Here is a 20,472-nt window from a genome sequence, read left to right on the forward strand (position 1 = left end):
GCCGCGAAGAGCTGGACTGCTTCACCTGTCTGTAAATCGTAATTGAGTGCTCTTTGTATAATGCGTTCAAAATTTTGCATAATTTATTCCGGTTTGCCTAGGCATGAGAAAGGCCAATAGAGCGCCCTCCAGATCTGTTGTACTGTAACTCCTATCATCCATAGCCAGCATGGCCAGGAATGATGGGAGTTGTAGTACAACACATCTGGAGAGCACCTGGTTGGGGGAAGGTTGAGCTATACAGTGGGGCATTAAGTCCTCGACTACTGGAAATTCTATTCAGTTCCCCATTTTGGATTTGAGTTTGTAAAGGGTGTGGCATTTGCTTTACCCTTTACACCCATAAGGACTAGAATCTTGAATATGGAAGCTTGATTGTACATTTCTGCAGAGTTTCAGGCAGGGGCTTGAAAGTAAACATTGGTGTTTGGGGGGTGGGGTGTTCTTAGGATTGATTAGTTCCTTTTCTTCAAAACAGTCCTGTTTTCTTCCCTCTTTCTCCCTTTTTGGGCGATGCCTCCAGTGATACAAAGCGAGAGAGGAGAGTCCCTTCACCCGACGTAATAGTACTATCGGACAATGAGCCGTCGAGCCCAAGAATGAACGGGTTAACGAAAATAGCATTAAAAGAGACCAGCACAGAGGTGCTGATGGTGAGTCTGACACTGCAGCACAACAAACTGGCTGCTTCTCCCTCCTCGATATATTGGCAGGCAGCTATGGCTTCATCTTGGCTGGCTACCCCAGTTCAGTCTGTCCACAGGCAATGTCGCTTCTCCCTGCAATATCCACCCCTTTCCTTCCTGTCAGTCCCGCTCAGCAAAAACCCTCCTGCCTTGACTTCTGCAACCTCTGTGGCCTTCCCTTGTTGCATCTTGCTCCTTCCACCTCCATCAAACATCGCCTCTGGACGTGCTTGCCTCTGGCATCACTCTGCCCATCTGACGCTCTTCTTCGGACCCATTTGCTGGCTTCCCATCCCCTTCTATATCCAACACACACACTCTCCCTGTCTGCAGCCTTCCCCAACCCATCATTCCACCTTCCTTTTTATTTGGATCCCACGCTCTTCCTTTTGTAAGAAGGAGGCCACCCTAGCTGCCAAAAGATGCCACTCTTACTGCCCCTTATGCCTGGAGCTCCATCCTGAGCCACTGTTATAGTGCCTCCTTAAAGCCCGTCCTTTTCTCCCACACTGCCTCTTATCCCCAGAAGACCACAGCCCCTTTCCCCCAACCAACAATTGCTGGGTGGTGTCATTTCATTTATTATATTTCTATACCACCCCATAGCCGAAGCTCTCTGGGCATTTCACAAAAATTAAAAAAAACATTAAAATGTATCACACAAAGTACAAAAAAGCATTTGCATAAAAGCATATAGACAGATAACACACACAAAGACAGTGTATATCTAAAAAAGATTTTTTAAAACAATCAGCCAGCCAAAGACAGTCCAAGACGTAATTAGACCTCATTATATGCAGCCAAATACCTGGGAGATGAGGGCAGTTTTTACCTGGTGCCAAAAAAGATGACAGCATTGGCACCAGGAGGGCCTCATCAGGGATACAGTTCCATAATTGAGGTGCCACCACCAAGAAGGCCCTTTAATAAGAGTCCTTAAGAGGACTGGATAGTGTGTGGAATACAGGAGACAGAAGTAGAGACTGCTGAGGGAAGCAGACTTGACCTTAGAGAAAATCTTGCAGCTTTGCAGGGGAGCTGAGTTATCCAAAGACATGATTAAAGCCTGCAGGGACAGGCCATGGAACCTGGTGTTTGTGCAGATTTTTCCCCATTCCGAAACATTGAAATGCCTCTCTCCTAGGGCTTAATTATTGGCAGTCAGAGCTTGAAGCTAAAGTATGCTGGTGTTTTGGCCCCACCCTTTTTGCCCTCAGTCCTACTCACCGTTGGAATGCACCCCCTGAGACCTTCTCCAAAATGGAAAGAAGTTCTGTATACCTGATCTTTGTGATACTGCCTATCTCTCCCTTTTAGCTCCAAAACTCACCCCTTCTTCAGCTTAACCCCCAAACCCTCCCTTTCCGACTGAAATGAAGCCTTGGTCTCTTTTTTCTTCCTGTCCTTGCAGAAAAGCAGCCCTGAGGAGCGGGAGCGAATGATCAAACAGCTGAAGGAAGAGCTGCGGTTAGAAGAAGCCAAACTCGTGCTGCTGAAAAAGCTACGACAAAGTCAGATACAGAAGGAGACGACGGCTCAAAAGGTAGGCTTAACTTCTTACTGCCATTCTGCCACTGGTGCTCAAGGCAGCTGTGCACTGAATCCCCAAGGGGTCTCCCATCTAGACGGTGATTAGACCCTGGCTTGAATAGGAGGCCACCACAGAGAAGGCACTGCCCTATGGAATTCCCACCTGAGAAGTTGCATTTAAGAGAGCTTTAAAAACATTCTTATCCTCTCTGGCTTTTACATGAAAAGGTCTTATGGCATTTGCTGCTGTGCGATATTTGAGAATGTATTTTATTTTAACTGGCTTATTTTAAAATTGTTTACATTTATGTATGTATGTATTTATGTATTACATTTACAAAGCTCTTGGGGTGACATACTTCATAAAAACAAACACAAAGCCAATTGCATCACTTAAAAACCAAGAAAATGAAAGCAGCAGCAGCGTTTTAAAAGCAGAAGATAAATTTCAAGGCAGCTAGAAAATCTAAAAGTATGTTAAAATGTGGAGTAAAACCATTTTGCAATGCAGCTTTAAAATGTACGAAGAGTAAAACAAGTAGCAAGCTAAACATTAAAAGGCCTGAGAGGATAAAAAGGTCTCTGCCTCACTCAAGAACTCAGCAAAGTTGGCATCAGCTGAACCTCTCTAGGGAGGGTGTTCTACAATTTGGGGGCCACCACAGAAAAAAGCCAGCTCATGAGTAGCTACCCACTAAATATCAGTATGCATGAGTTCTTGGAGCAGGGCCACTGTTGATCTCGGGGTATGGGCAGGAACATACTGGAAATCTAAGGTGTTTTTATAATTTGTTTGATGCTGAATTGTACGGGGGGGGGGGTAAATATTGTAAGCTGCTTCTTGAAAGGCAGCTAAGAAACGTATAAAATAAAACATGAGAGGCTGAAATGGTACATCTAAAAAAATCATTCGGGAAGTAAAAAGCAAAAGAAGCGGCACAAAATCAAGCAATAGTCCCCAGAAGAACCCGGTTGTAGTAATATTATTATTAATTAGTATTTATTATTTATTTATACTACTTTTATACTGCTTAATATCCTAAAATCTCTTAAGCGGTTCCCAACGCAATATGTACATAATAACATATAAAAAGAGAGCCAGTGTGGTGTAGTGGCAAGAGTGTTGGACTAGGAGCTGGGAGATCCGGGTTCTAGTCCCCACTCGGCCATGGAAGCTCACTGGGTGACTTTGGGCCAGTCACAGACTCTCGGCCCAACCCACCTCACAGGGTTGTTGTTGTGAGGATAAAATGGAGAGGAGGTGGATAACGTAAGCCGCCTTGGGTTCCTTGCAAGAGGAAAAAAGGCGGGGTATAAATGCAATAAATAAAATAAATGAATAATAAATAAAACCAATGTTAAAAACAATGTGAGAGCAATATAAAATAATAAATAATTTAAAAACATTGCGCCCGGGACAATAATAAAACAGAGGCAGTGTCATGATCCATTGCAAGTCAGGGAGAGCCTGTGTAAACAAATAGGTCTTGAAGCTCACCACAGTTTCTGCCACTCAGACAACATTATTCATTTATATACTGTTATATAAACCTTGTTCCACAATTCCTGGCACAGCTGAGTGGAATGTAAGGACCATCCCTGTTGGATCGGACTTTTCTTCATCGCCAGCTAGCCAGATGCATCCTGGGAAGCTTGCAAGCAAGACACGGGGATCCCATGTTCTTTACCACCAATACATTCAGGGGGTACACTGCCTCTGAATGTGAAAGTCCATTGTTAGCCATCATGGCTGGTAGGTAGCCACTGATAGACCTCTCCTCCCTATATTTGCCCAGACCCTTTTTTAAATGCCCTTGCAGTGGGTTCAGTATTCGCCACGACCTGACCCAGGTGTGTTAGGGCAGCGTGGTGACCGGCTGTTGTTTTTCTGTGTGGAAAGGTGGCCACTAGCTATCAACATCCGTTGGCTATGATAACTAAATGTGTTCATAGCAGTCTGTCGCTGAGTGTCGGGCCATCACTAAGGAAGGGCTGTTGCCTTCATGTCCTGCTTTCCGGCTTCCTAGGGGCCGTTTGGCTGGCCAGTGAAAGCTGGGCTTGTTGCACCTTACAGATGATCCTGTAGGGCTGGACAAAGAGAGGAGGTGGGAAAAGGAAAGATGCAGGGGGTGCGGGGAGAACATTGGTAGGTGCAGGGAGAGAATCTAAGTACCACCACAGAGGCCCAGAAGCATTTTTGCTGATTGCTCGAACTCTGAGATCAGCAACCTGCAGTCCTGGCCTGATTTCAAAAACCTTCTGCATGTGGTCGGTTGAGACCTCTGGCAAGAGGGATTTGTCCCTTCCTTGGCAGCCCTCTGCATGGGAAGGGAGGAGAGAGAGAGAGAAAAGGGTGGTGGGAGAAAGTAAAAAGCACTGGTCAAGCTACTTTTGCCTCTGGCCCATCAAGAGATTACCTATGCAGGAACGTGGGCCTCGACAGAAAAAAGGTTGCCCACTCCGACTCTAATGTAGCTCTCTCCTTTTCCCCCCTCCACCACCTTTTACTTATGTCTGTCGTAGCCTGTTGGCTCTTCAGGGAATGCCGTGGCAACCCCTCCCCCATTGGTACGGGGGACACAGAACATGGCATCCAGCAAGTCGGCCCTTCTACAGGTCAGTAAATGGGGGCATTGGGAAGCAATTTATTTGTTTTATTTACTTGATTTATACCCCACCTTTCTACCAAAAAATGGTACCCAAGATGGCTTACAAAACAATTTGAAGTAGATTAAAACAATAAAACAGATTAAAATAAAATAAGAAGAACAATTACGGAATCAAAACAGCACCCAACCACACAGACCAAGAAGGCCAGAGGCCTTCATGAATAAAGCAGTCTTTGCCCGGAAGGATAGCAGAGAGGAAGCGAAACATCCCTTTGACAGGGAGTTACGCAGCCACCAGGGGGCAGCCACCAAAAAGTCCCTCTCTCATGTTGCCCTCAAACACGCTTCTGATGTTGGCAGTCTGGAAAGAAGGACCTCTCCAGAAGATCTTAAGGACCGGGCAGGCACAATTGCGTAGGGTCTTTTATCCAGCTTTGGGTACATTTGGGAGCTGGAAGCAAAGCTGTGTGTTTAGCTGCAAGGAAAGTTAACGGGGTTTAGGAAGGGAATGTAATGTGTTGCCCTTGATTCTCTGCAAACGCTGCTCCCTCTGCAATGTTTATAATGGCAAGTTGGTTCTGACCATCAAAGCCAGTTGACCATCGCAAGCAGCTGGTGGCTGTGTGTTTTTGTTTGAGGAAGCACTCTGTTTGTGTGAATAATATTAACAGTTTTATTTATTTTATTTATTAAATTTCTTAATCGCCCATGTGGCCGGTCACCCGGCCGCTCTGGGTGCTCTACAACAGTACAATTTAAAACAGTAAAATTATACATTAAAACATTGTTTAAAAAATACCCTAGCCCACCCCAAATGCCTGTCTGAACAATCACGTTTTCAGTGTGTGGCAGAAGCTCATTAAAGAGGGGGCATGGTGGAGTTCCCTAGGGAGGGAGTTCCACAGATTGGGGCAGCCACCAAGAAGGCCCTCTGCCTTGTCCCCACCAGCCTAGCTGTCCTGGCTGATGGGACAGAGAGAAGGCCACCCAAGGCTGATCTTGGTGAGCGACCTGTCTGGTGTTGCTGGAGGTGCTCCTCAAGATAGGCTGGGCCGGAGATTTTGGCTCCTTTTCTGCAAACACCACAAGTTCGCAGGTCCAACGTGTGCAGGACGGAGTAGCAGCTATGAAGCTGAAATCTCCATCAGTATTTCCCAGATGGGGTTTCGTCGCTTCCTGAATTAAAGAAGTTGGCACGTTTCAGACTTCACTTGAAGGGGGAAAAAAGGATACATATTTTTGGAGTTTCGAAGAATACGAATTACTTAGACAAGTCTAACCCCTCCCACCTAGGGTGACTCGTGTAAAGAGGCAACAGGCACCCTCCACCAGGGGTGGATTAATTCTGTTGCATCTCTGCGTTAGGGTTGATCGAATGCTCACGTCTAGTCCAGGGCAGAAACAAAGTTGATTTGAAGGAGAAAGCAAGGCTAGAGTGGTGATGCGTGGGAGACACAGAGACACAGCAAAACAACCGCCTTCCTTCCCAGCAGAGGCTGACTTTTGTGGCCTCCACTGCTTCCAGTGACTCCTGCAGAAATGTAGGAGGCAGTCCCTTTGGATGGGTCATATTCTACTCCCCAGAGCTTTTAGTTGTTTTATTTCCCATGGCGTACCCTTTGGAAATGGCTGATCTACCTGCAGGGGCCTCCTTGACGAATGTCAAAGGTTATTTTGGCATTAATCCTGTTCTTCTGGTCCCTGTTGAGCCAAAGGGTCACTTGGAGGGACTTCAGTGAAGCCAAGCTTTGCTTTGTGAAAACGGCCTCTCTCTTCCTTCACTCCAACAGAATTCTTCTTCGCGGATTCCCGGGACCATTATTCCTCCCCCATTGATCCGCGGCGGGCAGCAGGCCTCTTCGAAACTGGGCTCCCAGCAAAACACACAGATAGTCATGCCCCCTCTCGTCAGAGGAGCACAGGTGAGTTGGTTGCCTCTCTTGCATGCCCTCTTTCCTTGCCCCACCCCAGAGATGGGATGGAGACAGCGTGGAGCTCTGTAGCAAAGCCCCTGCTTTGCAGTTCGGTCCCTGTCCTCTCCAGCAGGGACGGGAAAGACCCTCTCTGAAACCTGAGGAGCTGTAGCCAATCTGTGCAGAACATTGGACGACATTAGCCTTTCCCAACCTGGTGCTTTCCAGATGGTTTGGACTGCAAGCCCTATCCTCACTGGCTGTTGGTCATGCTGCGAGTTGAAGTCCAAAACATCTGGAGGACACCACATTGGATAAGACTGTGGCAGTATATTCTTTACTGCATTCAACGGACCAGAATTATAAACATAACAAAACATATACAAACAGTGAACTTAATTACAGAACATAGCATAAAACATCCACCTTCAACCTGGTGCCCTCCATGGGTCTTGGACTGCCGCTCCCATCATTCCCAGCCAACAGGGCTGGGGACAGTGGGAGTTGTAATCCAGCCAATCTGGAAGGAGCCACATTAGGCATGGCTGCTTTACATATTGCTAGCATCTAGAAGTGGGGTGGGCCATTGCCCATTCTGGCTGGGAATGATGGGTCTTGCAGTCCTCCACATCTGCAGGACATCAGGTTGGGGAAGGCTGTATTAAAACATTATTTAGCATTTGATTTAAACAGAAGGAAGAACTTCTCACTTGGCTCTTGGAAGCTTAGTGAGGCCTGGTGAAACCGCAACATCTTCTAATCTGGTTACCTTTTGCAAAAATAAAGCTGGAGGTTTAGCTTTTCTCCTTTTTTTTCTTGTTTTTTGTAAAAATGTTAATACTCCTGCTCCCTCCTCCTCCTTCTTCCTCTTCTTCCTCTTCTATTTTTTGTCCCTCTTGCATTTCATAATCTTTCTTTCTTTTCATCATTTTTCTCTTTTTTTCTTCCCTGCTCATTCTTCTCCCCCTGTCTGTGCTGCCCTTTTCCGCCCCTCCCGTCATCCCATGGATCCATCCGTATCAGCCCATTTCTGTGTCTCCCCAGCAAATCCACAACATCCGCCAGCACTCCAGCTCGGGGCCACCTCCGCTGCTTCTGGCCCCACGGGCCTCCGTCCCCAGTGTGCAAATCCAGGGCCAGCGGATCATACAGCAGGGCCTCATCCGGGTCGCCAATGTCCCCAACGCCAGTCTGCTGGTCAACATCCCACAGGTGAGCCCGAGGGGCATCATGTTTGCCCAAGTGCCGCAGTTGACAGGTGGGAAGCATGAAGTTCATTGAATAATTACAACTCCAGAAAGCCCCCTGTAGAAGTTGCTCCACTGTGTCTCTTGTGGAGTCACTGCTCTTGGCCTGACTCCCTCCAAGGCTGTTCTGCTATATTCGGAAGGATCAAATGATCCAGTTGCATCCAGTGCACAAGCATGCCAGAATGTCCCACCTACATGGGGGGTTTGCCTGTCGGGTCCCACATGATTCTCTCTTCTGGCATTGTCCCCTTCCTGTTGATGTCCAGTGGGGTAGGTAATTCTGTTACCTGTGTGACCAGATCAGTGACTCTCCTGGAATCACAGTGATTAGGCACCTTTTGCAGGGCTTCTCATCCTTGCTCTCAGTGCGTGCGAGGAAGTAAAACAAACAGTGGAGTAGTGAAATGGTGCCTGTCTGCCATCCAGTTCACAAAGTAGCGTCATCGCTCAGTGGCTGCTAGAGCACCAGCTTTGCATGTAGAAGGTCCCAGGTTCAACCCCCGGCACCTCCAGATAGGGCTATGAAGGACCTCTGAATGAAATCCTGGAGAGCCGCTGCCAGTCAGTGTTGACAACACTGGGCTAGATGGACCAAGGGTCTGACTCAGCAGAAGACAGTTTCCTTTGTTCTTATTTCAGCCAGCCCTTTATTCAGAACCATGAGGACTAGAAACTTATTTTACCTTTAGGGGAAGGGCTGTAGCTCAGTGGTACGGCCCCTGCTCTGCATTCAGAATGTCCCAGGTTTACTTTAAACCAGGTTTACTGGTTTATTTCAGCCAGCCCTTTATTCAGAACCATGAGGACTAGAAACTTACATTACCTTTAGGGGAAGGGCTGTAGCTCAGTGATAGGGCCCCTACTCTGCGTTCAGAATGTCCCAGGTTTAATCTCTGGCATCTCCCAATTAAAAGGATCTCTTTAGCAGGTGATGGGGAAGACTCTTCTCTGCCAAAGTCCACAGACGGACAAATTAGGCAACACCCTGTGTCTATAATTCAGTGGTAAAGGTCATGCTTTGCATCCAAAAGGTCGCAGGGAAGACTGGGAAAGACTCCTGCTTAAAACCCTGGAGAGCCGCTATCAATCCATGCAGATGATACTACTCTAGATGGACCGATGGTCCAACTCAGAATAAGGCAGCCTCCTGTGTTCAACAGGAGCCCCATAGCTCAGTCATAGCACCCCTCCTTTGCTAAAGGGCTCAGGCTCAATCTGTATTGCGGGGGGCAGAACCTCTTTCAGCCCGAGGGCCAAATTCCATTTTGGAGGAGCTCTCCAGGGTCCGCATTCCTGAGAGAGCACCTTCTCCCTTACCAACCTGCCCAGTCACTGAGGTCACCAGAGGTCATGCTCCTAGTGGTTCCACATGGATCTATGGCCTGACTGGAGTCCACCCAGAGAAGAGCCTTCAATGTGGTGGCCCCCTTCCTGTGGAACTCCCTGCTTCCAGAGGTCAGGCAGGTGCCAACACTGCGTTATCTTCTGCACCTCCTGAAAACAGTTCTTTTCCAGGAAGCCTTTCCTGGTAGAAAAGCCACAGTTTAATAAAAGAATAAACATTCTTTTTAAAAATTCTGTTTTTAAAAAGAATAATTGTAATATCGTGTCTTGTTCTTTTTATCTTTGTATCATTTCATCTCTCGTTGTTCACTGCTCCAGAATCTGTTTAGATGTGGAGCAGTATACAAATGTTGTAAATAAATAAATACAATACCAGCATATATTAGTTTAAAGACTTACTACCAGTAACTAAGCCTTAGGAGATGCTTTTCCACCTTTTAGAACCGGGGGGTGGGGCTGGGGATTGAAAATGCGCAAAAGCCAGAAAACCTCCAAACGGTCGATTCTGGAGGGGAGAGGCTGGGGCCAGGAAAAGGGTGTGTGGCTGTTTGGGGGACCTCGAGGGCTGAATCTGTCTCTCAGTCCTGAGGTTATGCACTCTCGTTATAAGATCTCAACGCTGGGGAGAAGCCTCTACTCGAGTCTTCAGAGTTGCTGCCTTTGGGTAGGCGATGCTGGGACAAGCAGTCCATGTGAAACGCGGCCCTTTCTCCCCCCCCCTGCCCTTTTCCAGGCCTCCCCGACTTCGCTCAAAGGTACCACAGTGACGTCGGCCCAGGTGAACGCTGCCTCCACCACGACCAGCGTAGCCTCCATCGTCAACTCCAACGACTCCCCCGCCAGCCGCCAAGCGGCCGCCAAGCTGGCCCTGCGGAAGCAGCTGGAGAAGACCCTCCTGGAGATCCCCCCGCCCAAGCCGCCAGCGCCCGAAATGAACTTCCTGCCCAGCGCAGCAAATAACGAGTTCATCTACCTAGTTGGGTTGGAAGAGGTGGTGCAGAACTTACTAGAAGCGCAAGGTGAGGCAGATGGGCTGTGAGAAGTCACTTTAAAGGGCTCTGGAATGGCCTGGGATCCCCAGATGTTGTTGCCTTGCAAAGGCTATCATTCCTGGCCACGCTGCTGGCGATAATGGGCATTGTAGCCTGACAACTTCTGGCAACCCTAGGCTTGGAAAAGCTGTTTTAAAAATCATTTAAGGAGCCAACCATTCTGCCTTGGGGGACTGTGTGTGCTGTAACTGTTAAAATTCTGCACCAGGGAAAGCTAGATTCCGCAACCTAGATACCTTAGGATACCTGGATACATTAATATGACTTATTTTCTGCAACTTTTTAAGAGTAGTTTTTTATGGGTTTGGTAGTTGCAGGGTACAAAGTCTAGAGTCTCCAAACCATGGGGAATCTTATCCCATCACCCTTTTGGCAGGGGCTGCCTACTCTCAAGTACATCTTAGCCCATAAGGGCTAGAAACTTGATTTTTTAAAACAATATTTAAAAGCAGGCTGAGATTCTCAGGGAACTAAACTTCTCTGCCCAACGTCACGTTCGGTGATCTCGTGGAGTCCTGTCCCAGCCCTGTCTTTGGGGGGACCCATTGCTCTGTGCTGAGGCACATCCTTTGCTCACAGAAGGTGCCAGGTTCAATCCAGGTAGCAGGATTGGGAAAACCCCTCTCTGCCCAAGTGTCTGGAGAGCTGCTACCTGTCAGAGCAGAGACACTTGATGTTTTGAGGCAGTCTTCCCCAAACCGGTACCCTCTGCCTCCAGCAGTCCTGTAAAACAGTGACATGATAGTAAATGTTGACATGCAGGCACTCATCATGACAGCCCCTAAAGCCAATTCCCCAAGGACAGCCCAAAAAAGCAGGCAACTGTGTTGATCTATGTCAACACACCGGTTGTAGCAGTTTTCATCTCTGCCAGCAGCAGGTTGTTCGTAAAGCTAATGGATCTTGGTTGCCCATTCCAGACCAGACCACCCCAAAATACTTTGTGTTACCACTTTTTGTTGTTGTTGTTGCAGGGAAATCCCCAGCCCCAACTTCAGCTAAATTCAGAGGAAATGGGGAATTCTGAGAGTGCAGGGTGCAGATGATGCAGAGACCCTGCTAATAAAAAAGTGTCAGTGCTGTGTCCCTAGGAGTCCTGGCTCCGCTGTACGTCTGTTTGTGAATAAGAAGTGTCAGACTGGTGGATAGCAGACAGCGGAGCCTGGAGCGGGAGGCTTTTTTCATAGGATTCTTTCTCCCAGTAAATACCTGCGCCCCCTATTTTATTTCCGTCTGCATTTTATTAACTGCTGAGTTAGGGATGAGTTGCTTATCATGGTGTGTTTTAAAGGAGTGATGTGGTTTGAATCTGACAGTTTTATCTTTTCCTTGGGGAGTTTTGTACACTACCTTGTGAGGGTGAAGATGCTCTGAAATGTTTTAATACATATACAGACAAGGAATGCTCTTCTCTCCCTTGAACTGTACAATTCCCCTTTTGCTATCTTAACAGTTTTATTTAGGAACATCACTAGGTGCGGGCCCAAGGAGCTCCATTGCAGGATGTATTTCCCAGGGCCGATTGATAAATTTAATAAATAAATAAATCTATTTCCCTGGGCCCTGAGTGTCCATTTGTGCCAATGCAAAGTTTTTCCTGCTGTTAATTACCGTGCAAGGGGCAATTTTCAAGGGGGAATCATAGCTGGGGAAGGAAGGATTTAACCCTCCGCTCCCCAGATGCTGCAACACTCCCCCAAAAATCCCACTGAAAAAGTTCCATTGGTGCCAGCAGTTTGAAAGGGCTCATAAAAAAACAACGTTGGTCGTTTTTGCACATTAATTCACAAATTAAGTGTAACTGAAGAGGTAGTACTGATTTAAGATGATCTGGGGGTGGGGGGTGGGTAGTGTGTAGATTAAGTAAAGAATTCTTGTGTGTGTGGTTTGGATGGGAAATTAATTGGCAGGTTTTGCCTTCTGTGAAATTTAAATAAATCCTAGTAATTACTTCTAAATTTGCATATATTAGCATATGTAAATTTTATGCAGTTTGGGCTCCGAATCTTTTGTGTGCCTAACAACAACAACACCCTCTTTGCTGCTTTCTTCTGCCTCTGCCCTTTCCCAAGTCGAAAGAACTTCGGAAGCTCCCTTATCCTGAGTCAGACCCTGGGTCCATCTAGCCCAGTATTGTCAACACTGACTGGCAGCAATGGCTCTCCAGGGTTTCAGGGAGGCATTTCTCCAGCCCTACCTGGAGATGCCAGGGATCGGACCTGGGACCTTCTGCCTGCAACTCGGCTCAGATCTGAAGATCGTGTTTCACAATGCAATGGCGTTTGCGTGAGGGGACAGAGAAGAGGCATGTCTAACACGTGATCCGTCCCTCCATTACCCTTGCTTGCTTTTTTTCCCTGCCTGCCTTCTCTCCTGCCCTCTTTCCAGCTCAGGGGGCCTGCCTTCTCCGAGTGATTCCGACACCGGAGGATCGGACTGACCCTTCTGTGTCTCCCGCAGGCAAAGTCTCCGTTGCCCCCTCCTCACAGGAGCCCTACACATGCATCCAATGCAAGACGGACTTCACCTGCCGCTGGAGGGAGGAGAAGAGCGGCTCCATCATGTGCGAGACATGCATGTCCTCCAACCAGAAGAAGGCGCTCAAGGCTGAGCACACCAGCCGGCTGAAGGCGGCCTTCGTCAAGGCCCTGCAGCAGGAGCAGGAAATCGAGCAGCGGATATTGCAGCAAGCGGCCTCCCCGGTTCAGACCAAGCCAGAACAGATAGCCCAGCAACATCATTCGCTCAAGCAGGTAGGTACGGGAGAGAGACTGGCATCACACCAGACGCTCACCTGTTCTCAGTGGTTGCATGTGGGTGGTTGAACTGCGGTTTAGCACATTCTCTGAACCCAGGGCATTTTCTGCAGGGTGGCTCATTAACCATGCAGGGTGGCTTGTTAACCACCCTGAACAACCCAGCAACAAACCATGGGTTCTCAAGGTGTCTTGTTTGAGAAAAATAACCCACGTTACAAGATTAACAAGCTACCCTGAGGAAGATGTCCTGGGTTCAGACAACACGCTAACCCGCGGTTCAACACACTAACCCGTGGTTCAACACACTAACCCGCGGTTCAACACACTACCCCGCAGTTCAACACACTACCCCACAGTTCAACAACAGCCCACGCTCAACAGCCCACACTGAGCGTGGGTTAGTTTGTTGTCTGAACAGCCGCAGAGACAGTGATGGGTGAGGAGTCCTGTGGAATTCAGGTAGGTCACTTGCTCTGTAGAATATTTTTCCCAGGCCTAAAAGTTGCTCTCCTGAATCAGAATCTTTCCCTCATCAACCAGAGAGGCAGTGTCATGTCACAGTTACAGTGTTGGACTTGACACAAGAGACCCAGGCTCTAGCCCCCGCTGGGTGACTTTGGGCCAGTCACTGACTCTCTGCCTAACCTAACTCACAGGGTTGTTGTGAGGATAAAATGGAGAGGAGGAGGCCCGTGTAAGCTGCCTTGGATTCCTTGCTTTATTTATAAGTTGATAATGTGTGTATTCGCTTTATTTGTTAAATTTATCTACCACTCAACTAGCCAACGCCCTCAGGGCAGTTTACAATCATAAGTAACAATAATAATGTAGACAATAAATACAACATTAGAAATATCAAAATAATTAAAACATGAAAAATATAAAAAAGCCAGCAGTGAATTTAATAATCAGAGCAACTGATGAAAGATTAAATCCCTGCTGGAAGAGAAAGGTCTTAGCCTGGTGTCTAAACGTATACAGGGAGGACGCCAGGCAGATCTCCCTGGGAAGAGCCTTCTGGCTGTATTGTACTACAACTTCTAGCATCCCCCAGCCAGCCTGCACTCACATAAATCAGCCTTCCCAACCTGGTGAGATGTAATTCATAGAATCATAGAACAGTAGGGTTGGAAGGGACCTACAAGACCATCCAGTCCAACCCCCGGCTCAGTGCAGGAACCCAAGTCAGAGCATCCCCGAGAGATGGCTGTCCAGCCTCGTCTTGAATGCCTCCGGTGTGGGAAAACCCACCACCTCCCTAGGGAACCGGTTCCATTGTAGTATTGCTCTAACAGTCAGGAAATTTCTCTTCATGTTCAGCTGGAATCCGGCTTCCTGTCACTTGAGCCCATGATTCCGTGACCTGCACTCTGGGGGGATAGAGAAGAGATCCTGGCCTTCCTCTCTGTGACAGCCTTTCAACTCCTTGAAGAGCGCTATCTTATCTCCCCTCAGGCTTCTCTTCTCAAGGCTAAACATGCCCAGTTCTTTCAGTCTCTCTTTGTGGGGCTTTGTTTCCAGTCCCATGATCATCTTTGTTGCCCTCCTCTGAAACCTCTCCAGTTTGTCTGCATCCTTCTTAAAGTGCGGTGCTCAGAACTGGACACAGTACTCCAGATGAGGCCTAACCAGTGCTGAGTAGAGGGCAACTAGTACCTCATGAGAGTTGGAAGCTATACTTTAATGCAGCCCCAAATACCATTTGCCCTTTTTGCAGCCACATCACATTGTTGGCTCACCTTCAGCTTGTGATCTACAACAATTCCAAGATCCTTCTCACTTGTAGTATTGTTGAGCCAAGTATCCCCCATCTTGTAACTGTGCATTTGGTTTCCTTTTCCTAGGTGCAGAACTTGGCATTTATCTATATTATTCCCATCATCCCCAGCCAGCATGGCCATTGTTCAGTCCAAACCATCAGGGGGAGGGTGCCACACGGGAGGAGGCTGATATCAGTCGTATACTCTTATCAATATCATTGTCAGTATTGATAAATTGTTGCATAAATGTAATAAATAATAATAATATTGGCATTGTTGTGAAATATCACGCAGTATATAAGCAGTTTCTTTAAGCTCTGTTGTGGGGGACCTTGGAGTTCTTCAGAAGCATATCTGAGATTGCCCCCATAAGAAGGTTTAAAAGGTCAGAGATGTTTCCATGAAGGAAAGGTACTCCATCCTGGGGAGTGTTTCTGTGCATTCTAGGTTACACACTGAATTCACCTGGGGTGATGGATTCCTCAAGGTTGGCAAGGAGATTCTGGGGGCGTGTTCTAGAGCACATCTGTTCAGTTCATGTAGGACTCTAGCCTGTGTAATCTCACCACTGCCCTCTTGAACTTGGTGTGACGTAGAACATGGCCAGCATTCCCCAAAATACTGTCCTGAGGGAGAAGAGAGGGGGAGCAGGGCCATTCTGCCAGCCATGTTGAAAGGCTACTTATTTTTTTTTTCCTCTTCCCTCCCCATTCCTTTTTCCTTCTGTGTCATGCCTTTTTTTGATTGCAAATGTGTAGGCATAGAGATGCAAAATCTCCGGAAATTTTGAGGGCATGGGAAGGGGGGCAGGGTTGGGGGGTGGAAAAATTGGAAATTTTGGAAAATAAGCGATACTTACTTTTTTTAGCGCTCTTTACAGATCAAACTTTGTTGCTTTAGGACAGCCTTCCCCAACCTGGTGCCCTCCAGACATTTTGGACTTCGGCTCCCATTGGCCTCAGTCAGCATGGCCAATGGTCAGGAATGCTGGGCACTGTAGTCCAAAACATCTGGAGGACACCAGGCTGGGGAGGGCTGCTTAAAGCAGCCTTTCTCTTCCTAAAGTATTTTATATAAGACTTCGTTTTCTCATAAAATTATAATTATGTTTTAAAGCTTTTAAAGGTAAACTCAGTTAGTAAACTTGTAGTTCTTGTCTGAATACATTAGAAGTACATTAAATAACTGCTACAGCATCAGAAACACAGGACTCTGTAGAACAAAACCCAAGCTGTCAAGAATGCACAATGTTGACTCTACTCACATGTTGGGAAACTGAGCATAAATGTCTATTAATAAAATATACTTTAGATCAAAAACTTTAATAAGGAATGAAAGAACTAACTATGCCAGGAATCTTACAGAGAGGATTAAAACAATATTTGTTTGTTTGTTTGTTTGTTTTATTAATCGCCCATCTGGCTGGTCACCCAGCCACTCTGGGCGATGTACAACAATAGAGCAGTTTAAAACAATAAAATTCTTCATTAAAAACATAATCTTTCTAAAAAATACCCTAACCCACCCCAAATGCCTGCCTGAACAACCACATTTTTAATGCGTGGCAGAAGCTCATTAAAGAGGGAGTATGGCGGAGTTCCCTAGGGAGGGAGTTCCACAGAGTGGGGGCCACCACAGAGAAGGCCCTCTCCCTTGTCCTCACCAGTCTAACTGTCCTGGCTGATGGGACAGAGAGAAGGCCATCCAAGACTGATCTTGTTAAGAGGTCTGTTTGGTGTTGCTGGAGGCGCTCCTTAAGATAGGCTGGGCCGGAACCATATAGGGTTTTAAAGGTCAAAACCAACATCTTGAATTTGGCCTGGAAAACAACTGGTAATCAGTGCAACTCCTTCAGCACTGGAGTGATGTGATCTCACCGGCGGCTGCCTTTAATCAGGAGAGCCGCCGCATTCTGCACCAGCTGCAGCTTCCAAACCATCTTCAAGAGTAACCCCACATAGAGTGCATTACAGTAGTCTAAACGAGAGGAGACCAGGGCACGTACCACTGATGGGAGCAGATGGTTGGGAAGGAAGGGGCACAGCCGCTGTATCAGATGGAATTGGTACAGCGCTGTCCAGCTCACAGCTGACACCTGAGCCTTCATGGACAGCTGGGAGTCTAAAAAGACCCCCAGGCTGCAGACCTGGTCTTTCAAGGGTAGCCGTACCCCATTCAACACCAGGTCAACATCCCCCAGCCTCCTCTTGTCTCCCACCAAAAGTACCTCGGTCTTGTCAGGGTTCAGCTTCAGCTTATTCCTCCCCATCCAGCCACTCACAGTCTCCAGACATATGGACAGGGATTCTACTGGTGAAGATCTGAACGAGAGGCAGAGCTGCGTGTCATCCACATATTGATGACACCGCACCCCAAACCTCCTGATGATAGCCCCCAGCGGCTTCACATAGATGTTAAATAGCAACGGGGAGAGGATGGAACCCTGTGGCACCCCACAACTGAGCAGCCACGGGTCCGAAACCTCCTCTCCCAGTGCTACCCTCTGGTACCTGCTGGAGAGGGAGGACCAGAACCAGTGCAATACAGTGTCTCCAATGCCCAACCCCTCTAGGAGGATACCGTGGTCAATGGTATCAAAAGCCGCTGAGAGGTCAAGGAGGACAAGGAAGGAGCATTCGCCCCTATCCAGAGCCCTCCTCATATCATCCACCAAGGCGACCAAGGCCGTTTCTGTCCAGTGCCCAGCCTGAAGCCCACCTGAAATGGATCTGAAATTTTTCCCCTTATGGTTTCATTAGTTCCAGACATTTCACATCGCTAGTCTTTCTATAAAAATGTTCTTATTACATAGTCTTTAGAAATCATTTTGCGGGAAGTAAAGGCTGGGTAACAATATATAAATTGTCTTAAATTCTACAAGAAAATATTTCATAATCCAAAGCTGTTCAATTTTTCCAGTTTTGGGGGAGAAAGAAAAACGGTCCTCAGAAAAAAGGAGGGGGTTCCCAAATTTTTCTATTTTTCCCCCAGCCTTCACATCTCTAGGCAGTGACTGTCTTATATGCAAGACAGCCTTTGTGGCTGAGGAGCAGGATAAAAATACGTTCTCAGTCAGGGCTGTGGAACCACTTTCAGCTGAAGGGGCAAGTTCCAGTTTGGATTGCTTGCAAGGGGTGGGCTGGGCTGGACTGAAGGCAAAAAGGATCAGGGGCAAAAAATACCAGCATATTTTAGCATAAAGCTCTTACTGCCGGTAACTGAGCATTAGGAGGGGCATTTCTAGAACTGGGGAAAAATTGCACAGAAGCCAGGAAACTACAAAACTACTGGTGGTTAGAGGGAAGTGGGTGAGGCGAAGGGAAGGAGTGTGGCCTTTTGGGGAATCCCAGAGGGCCAGATTAAGATGCCTGGGGGCTAAATTTGGCCCCTGCCTAAGTTCTGCACCCCTGCTTTAGATAGATGGATAGATAGATTAGATAGGAGGTAAAACAGATTAGTTAGATTGGATGACTGCCCCAGAGCAAGGACTGTGCAAAAACAAACAGCGGATACCCAGCAGCTTGACTTGGTCACTGGGTGGTGGGAGCTCCGATCTCCAGATCTAGGAAGGTTTTCATGCAGGTCTCATTTCTAGTCCTTCATAGTCTCTCATCTCCTCTTCTTTGTCCTTGTTGTCCAGGCCTCCAGCCAGCTGCCCCGAAGCGTCAGCACCCCCCGTGGAGTCCTGCATGCATTTAGCCCGTCGCCCAAGTTGCAGAATGCCTCCGGTGTGGCCATACTTGGTGGCAGGCAAGGTAAGCGTGCTCAGAGACCCATCGGCAAAGGAGGTGCTTACACTTGGAAGAAGACTCTCATCAATACAGGTAGATGACCTGCTCTCGGGACCTCTTGTCTTTGTCACCGCCGCTGACCGCGCTCCCTTGTCCGGCCGGCATTCTTTCTGAAAGAAAAAAAAATGACTGTCTGTGTGAAAGGGGTGTTCTTTGTTCATTTTTCTCCTCCTCTCCTTCTGGTGAATCTGTGGTTGCAAAGCATTCCGGGTGTGCTGAGCCCTCCATCTTCTGTTGCAAAGCATCATGGGTTATTTCAAGCTAGCTGGTGCCCTCCAGGTGTTGGAGTACAACTCCCGGAATGCCTGGGGGATTCTGGGATTTGTAGTCTAACAGATCTGGAGGGCTCTGAGTTAGGGGAAGCTGTTCTAAGCAATCATAGTACCTCTCAAAATGCAAGTCTCGGAAAAGCCAGCCCTCTCTTTTGGTGTCTGTCTTAGGGCTGTTACCCAACTTTCTTTTTTAAAAACATGGTGAATTTAATTGAGTGTTTCAGTCAGTTTAATTGAATGTATTTAAAATTGCATCGGTTGCGTTCTCTTCTTTTTAACCAGTGAACAAAATTGTTTTTAAGAATAAGGTTGCAGCAGTATTTTTAGCCATCAGTTTACAACCAGAATTTTATGTAAATGTAAATCATACTTGCACATCCCAATGTTCTCTTTCTAGGGATGGGGTGGGGGTGCGTGGAAAGAGGAGTTGGGCACGTGCATCAACCGGATGCAGTACAACTCCCATATGGATGATGGGAGTCGTCGTCCAGTGCATCTGGAGGTTGGAGAAGGCTAGCGTAAAGAATACTGGGCTAGATGGAGCAGTGATCTGGCTCAACAGAAGACAGTTTCCTATGTTTTATTTACTGGTTTAAATCTAACTGATTAATCAGCAAGAGGTTGCAGCCGTTGCCCTTGGACAGCTTTGCCAACCAGGCTTGCCCCCCAGATGTGTTAGACTGTATTGCAACACATCTGGAATGCACCAGGGTGAGCAAGGCTGTTCTTGGAGGACCTGACGTAATTGTCTCTCCTTGCACAACTATTCTTAATCTCCTTGTGCAATGATTCTTGAGTGAATCCGTTGGAGCACATGTGGGATCCACTCAGGGTGGGTTGAGTTGGCTTTGGCAAACGTGAGCTGGAGGTGGGGCGCAGGAGACAGTCCCATTTCAGAGGACGAGGGTTGTGCCCGGCTGGAGCTCAAGGACAAGGAGCCCGTGCTTCTCTAGATGTTGTTGGTCTATGAGCCCTGGCCAGCATGGGCAGTGGAGGCTGGCATCTCCAACATCAGTGAGGCTGTGAATCCGCTCTGGGTTTCAGTCAGAACTCTAAAGGAGCTATCCAAGGTGCTGGGTCCATTTTGGGGATAGGGTTCAGCAGTTTGGATAGCTCAGAGTTCGGGCTGGTTTTGACTGAAACCAGAGTGGATTCACAGCCCCACTGACATCGGAGCCACCAGCCTCCCTAGCAAGGGTCGATGTGAATCGTAGTCCAATCACATCTATGGGGCCACAGGTTCCCCGCCCCTGCCCCAGCAAACCAAAGCTCAAAAGGGTGAAGGTTCTAGTGGCAAAGTGGCAGGGAACATGTCTCCTGTCCCTTTATGGGCCTTTCAACCCACAAATCTGCCTTCTTAGTCATAGATTGAATTTCACTTAAAATGTCAATCAATCAATCAAAGCTTTTATTGTTTCAACCAGAGGTTACAACAAGCAAAATAATAACAAAGATAAAACATACATAAAAGAAATCAAACAAATCATATTATTTTTTAATTTCCTA

General features: G+C 47.4%; 1 protein-coding gene across 29 annotated transcripts in view; it reads left to right on the plus strand.

Moving 5' to 3' along the window:
• The window catches only part of GATAD2A (GATA zinc finger domain containing 2A), a 105,671-nt gene that overhangs the window by 76,377 nt on the left and 8,822 nt on the right, over positions 1 to 20,472 (plus strand). For 18 of the 29 annotated variants that reach the window (XM_084825554.1, XM_084825569.1, XM_084825582.1 and 15 more), the window contains 8 exons: positions 524 to 653; positions 2,098 to 2,229; positions 4,740 to 4,832; positions 6,616 to 6,747; positions 7,783 to 7,950; positions 10,066 to 10,351; positions 12,845 to 13,137; positions 18,544 to 18,727. In XM_084825554.1, the coding sequence (XP_084681680.1) occupies positions 524 to 653; positions 2,098 to 2,229; positions 4,740 to 4,832; positions 6,616 to 6,747; positions 7,783 to 7,950; positions 10,066 to 10,351; positions 12,845 to 13,137; positions 18,544 to 18,727 (1,418 nt within the window). The remainder of the gene's footprint in view (positions 1 to 523; positions 654 to 2,097; positions 2,230 to 4,739; positions 4,833 to 6,615; positions 6,748 to 7,782; positions 7,951 to 10,065; positions 10,352 to 12,844; positions 13,138 to 18,543; positions 18,728 to 20,472) is intronic. The other 11 variants (XM_084825573.1, XM_084825574.1, XM_084825580.1 and 8 more) reach the window with 2 other exon arrangements.

This window comes from Heloderma suspectum, chromosome Z, assembly GCF_057233095.1.
Source record: "Heloderma suspectum isolate Gila_16-S chromosome Z, 16-S_ref, whole genome shotgun sequence".
In the NCBI taxonomy this organism is placed as follows: Eukaryota; Metazoa; Chordata; class Lepidosauria; order Squamata; family Helodermatidae; genus Heloderma; species Heloderma suspectum.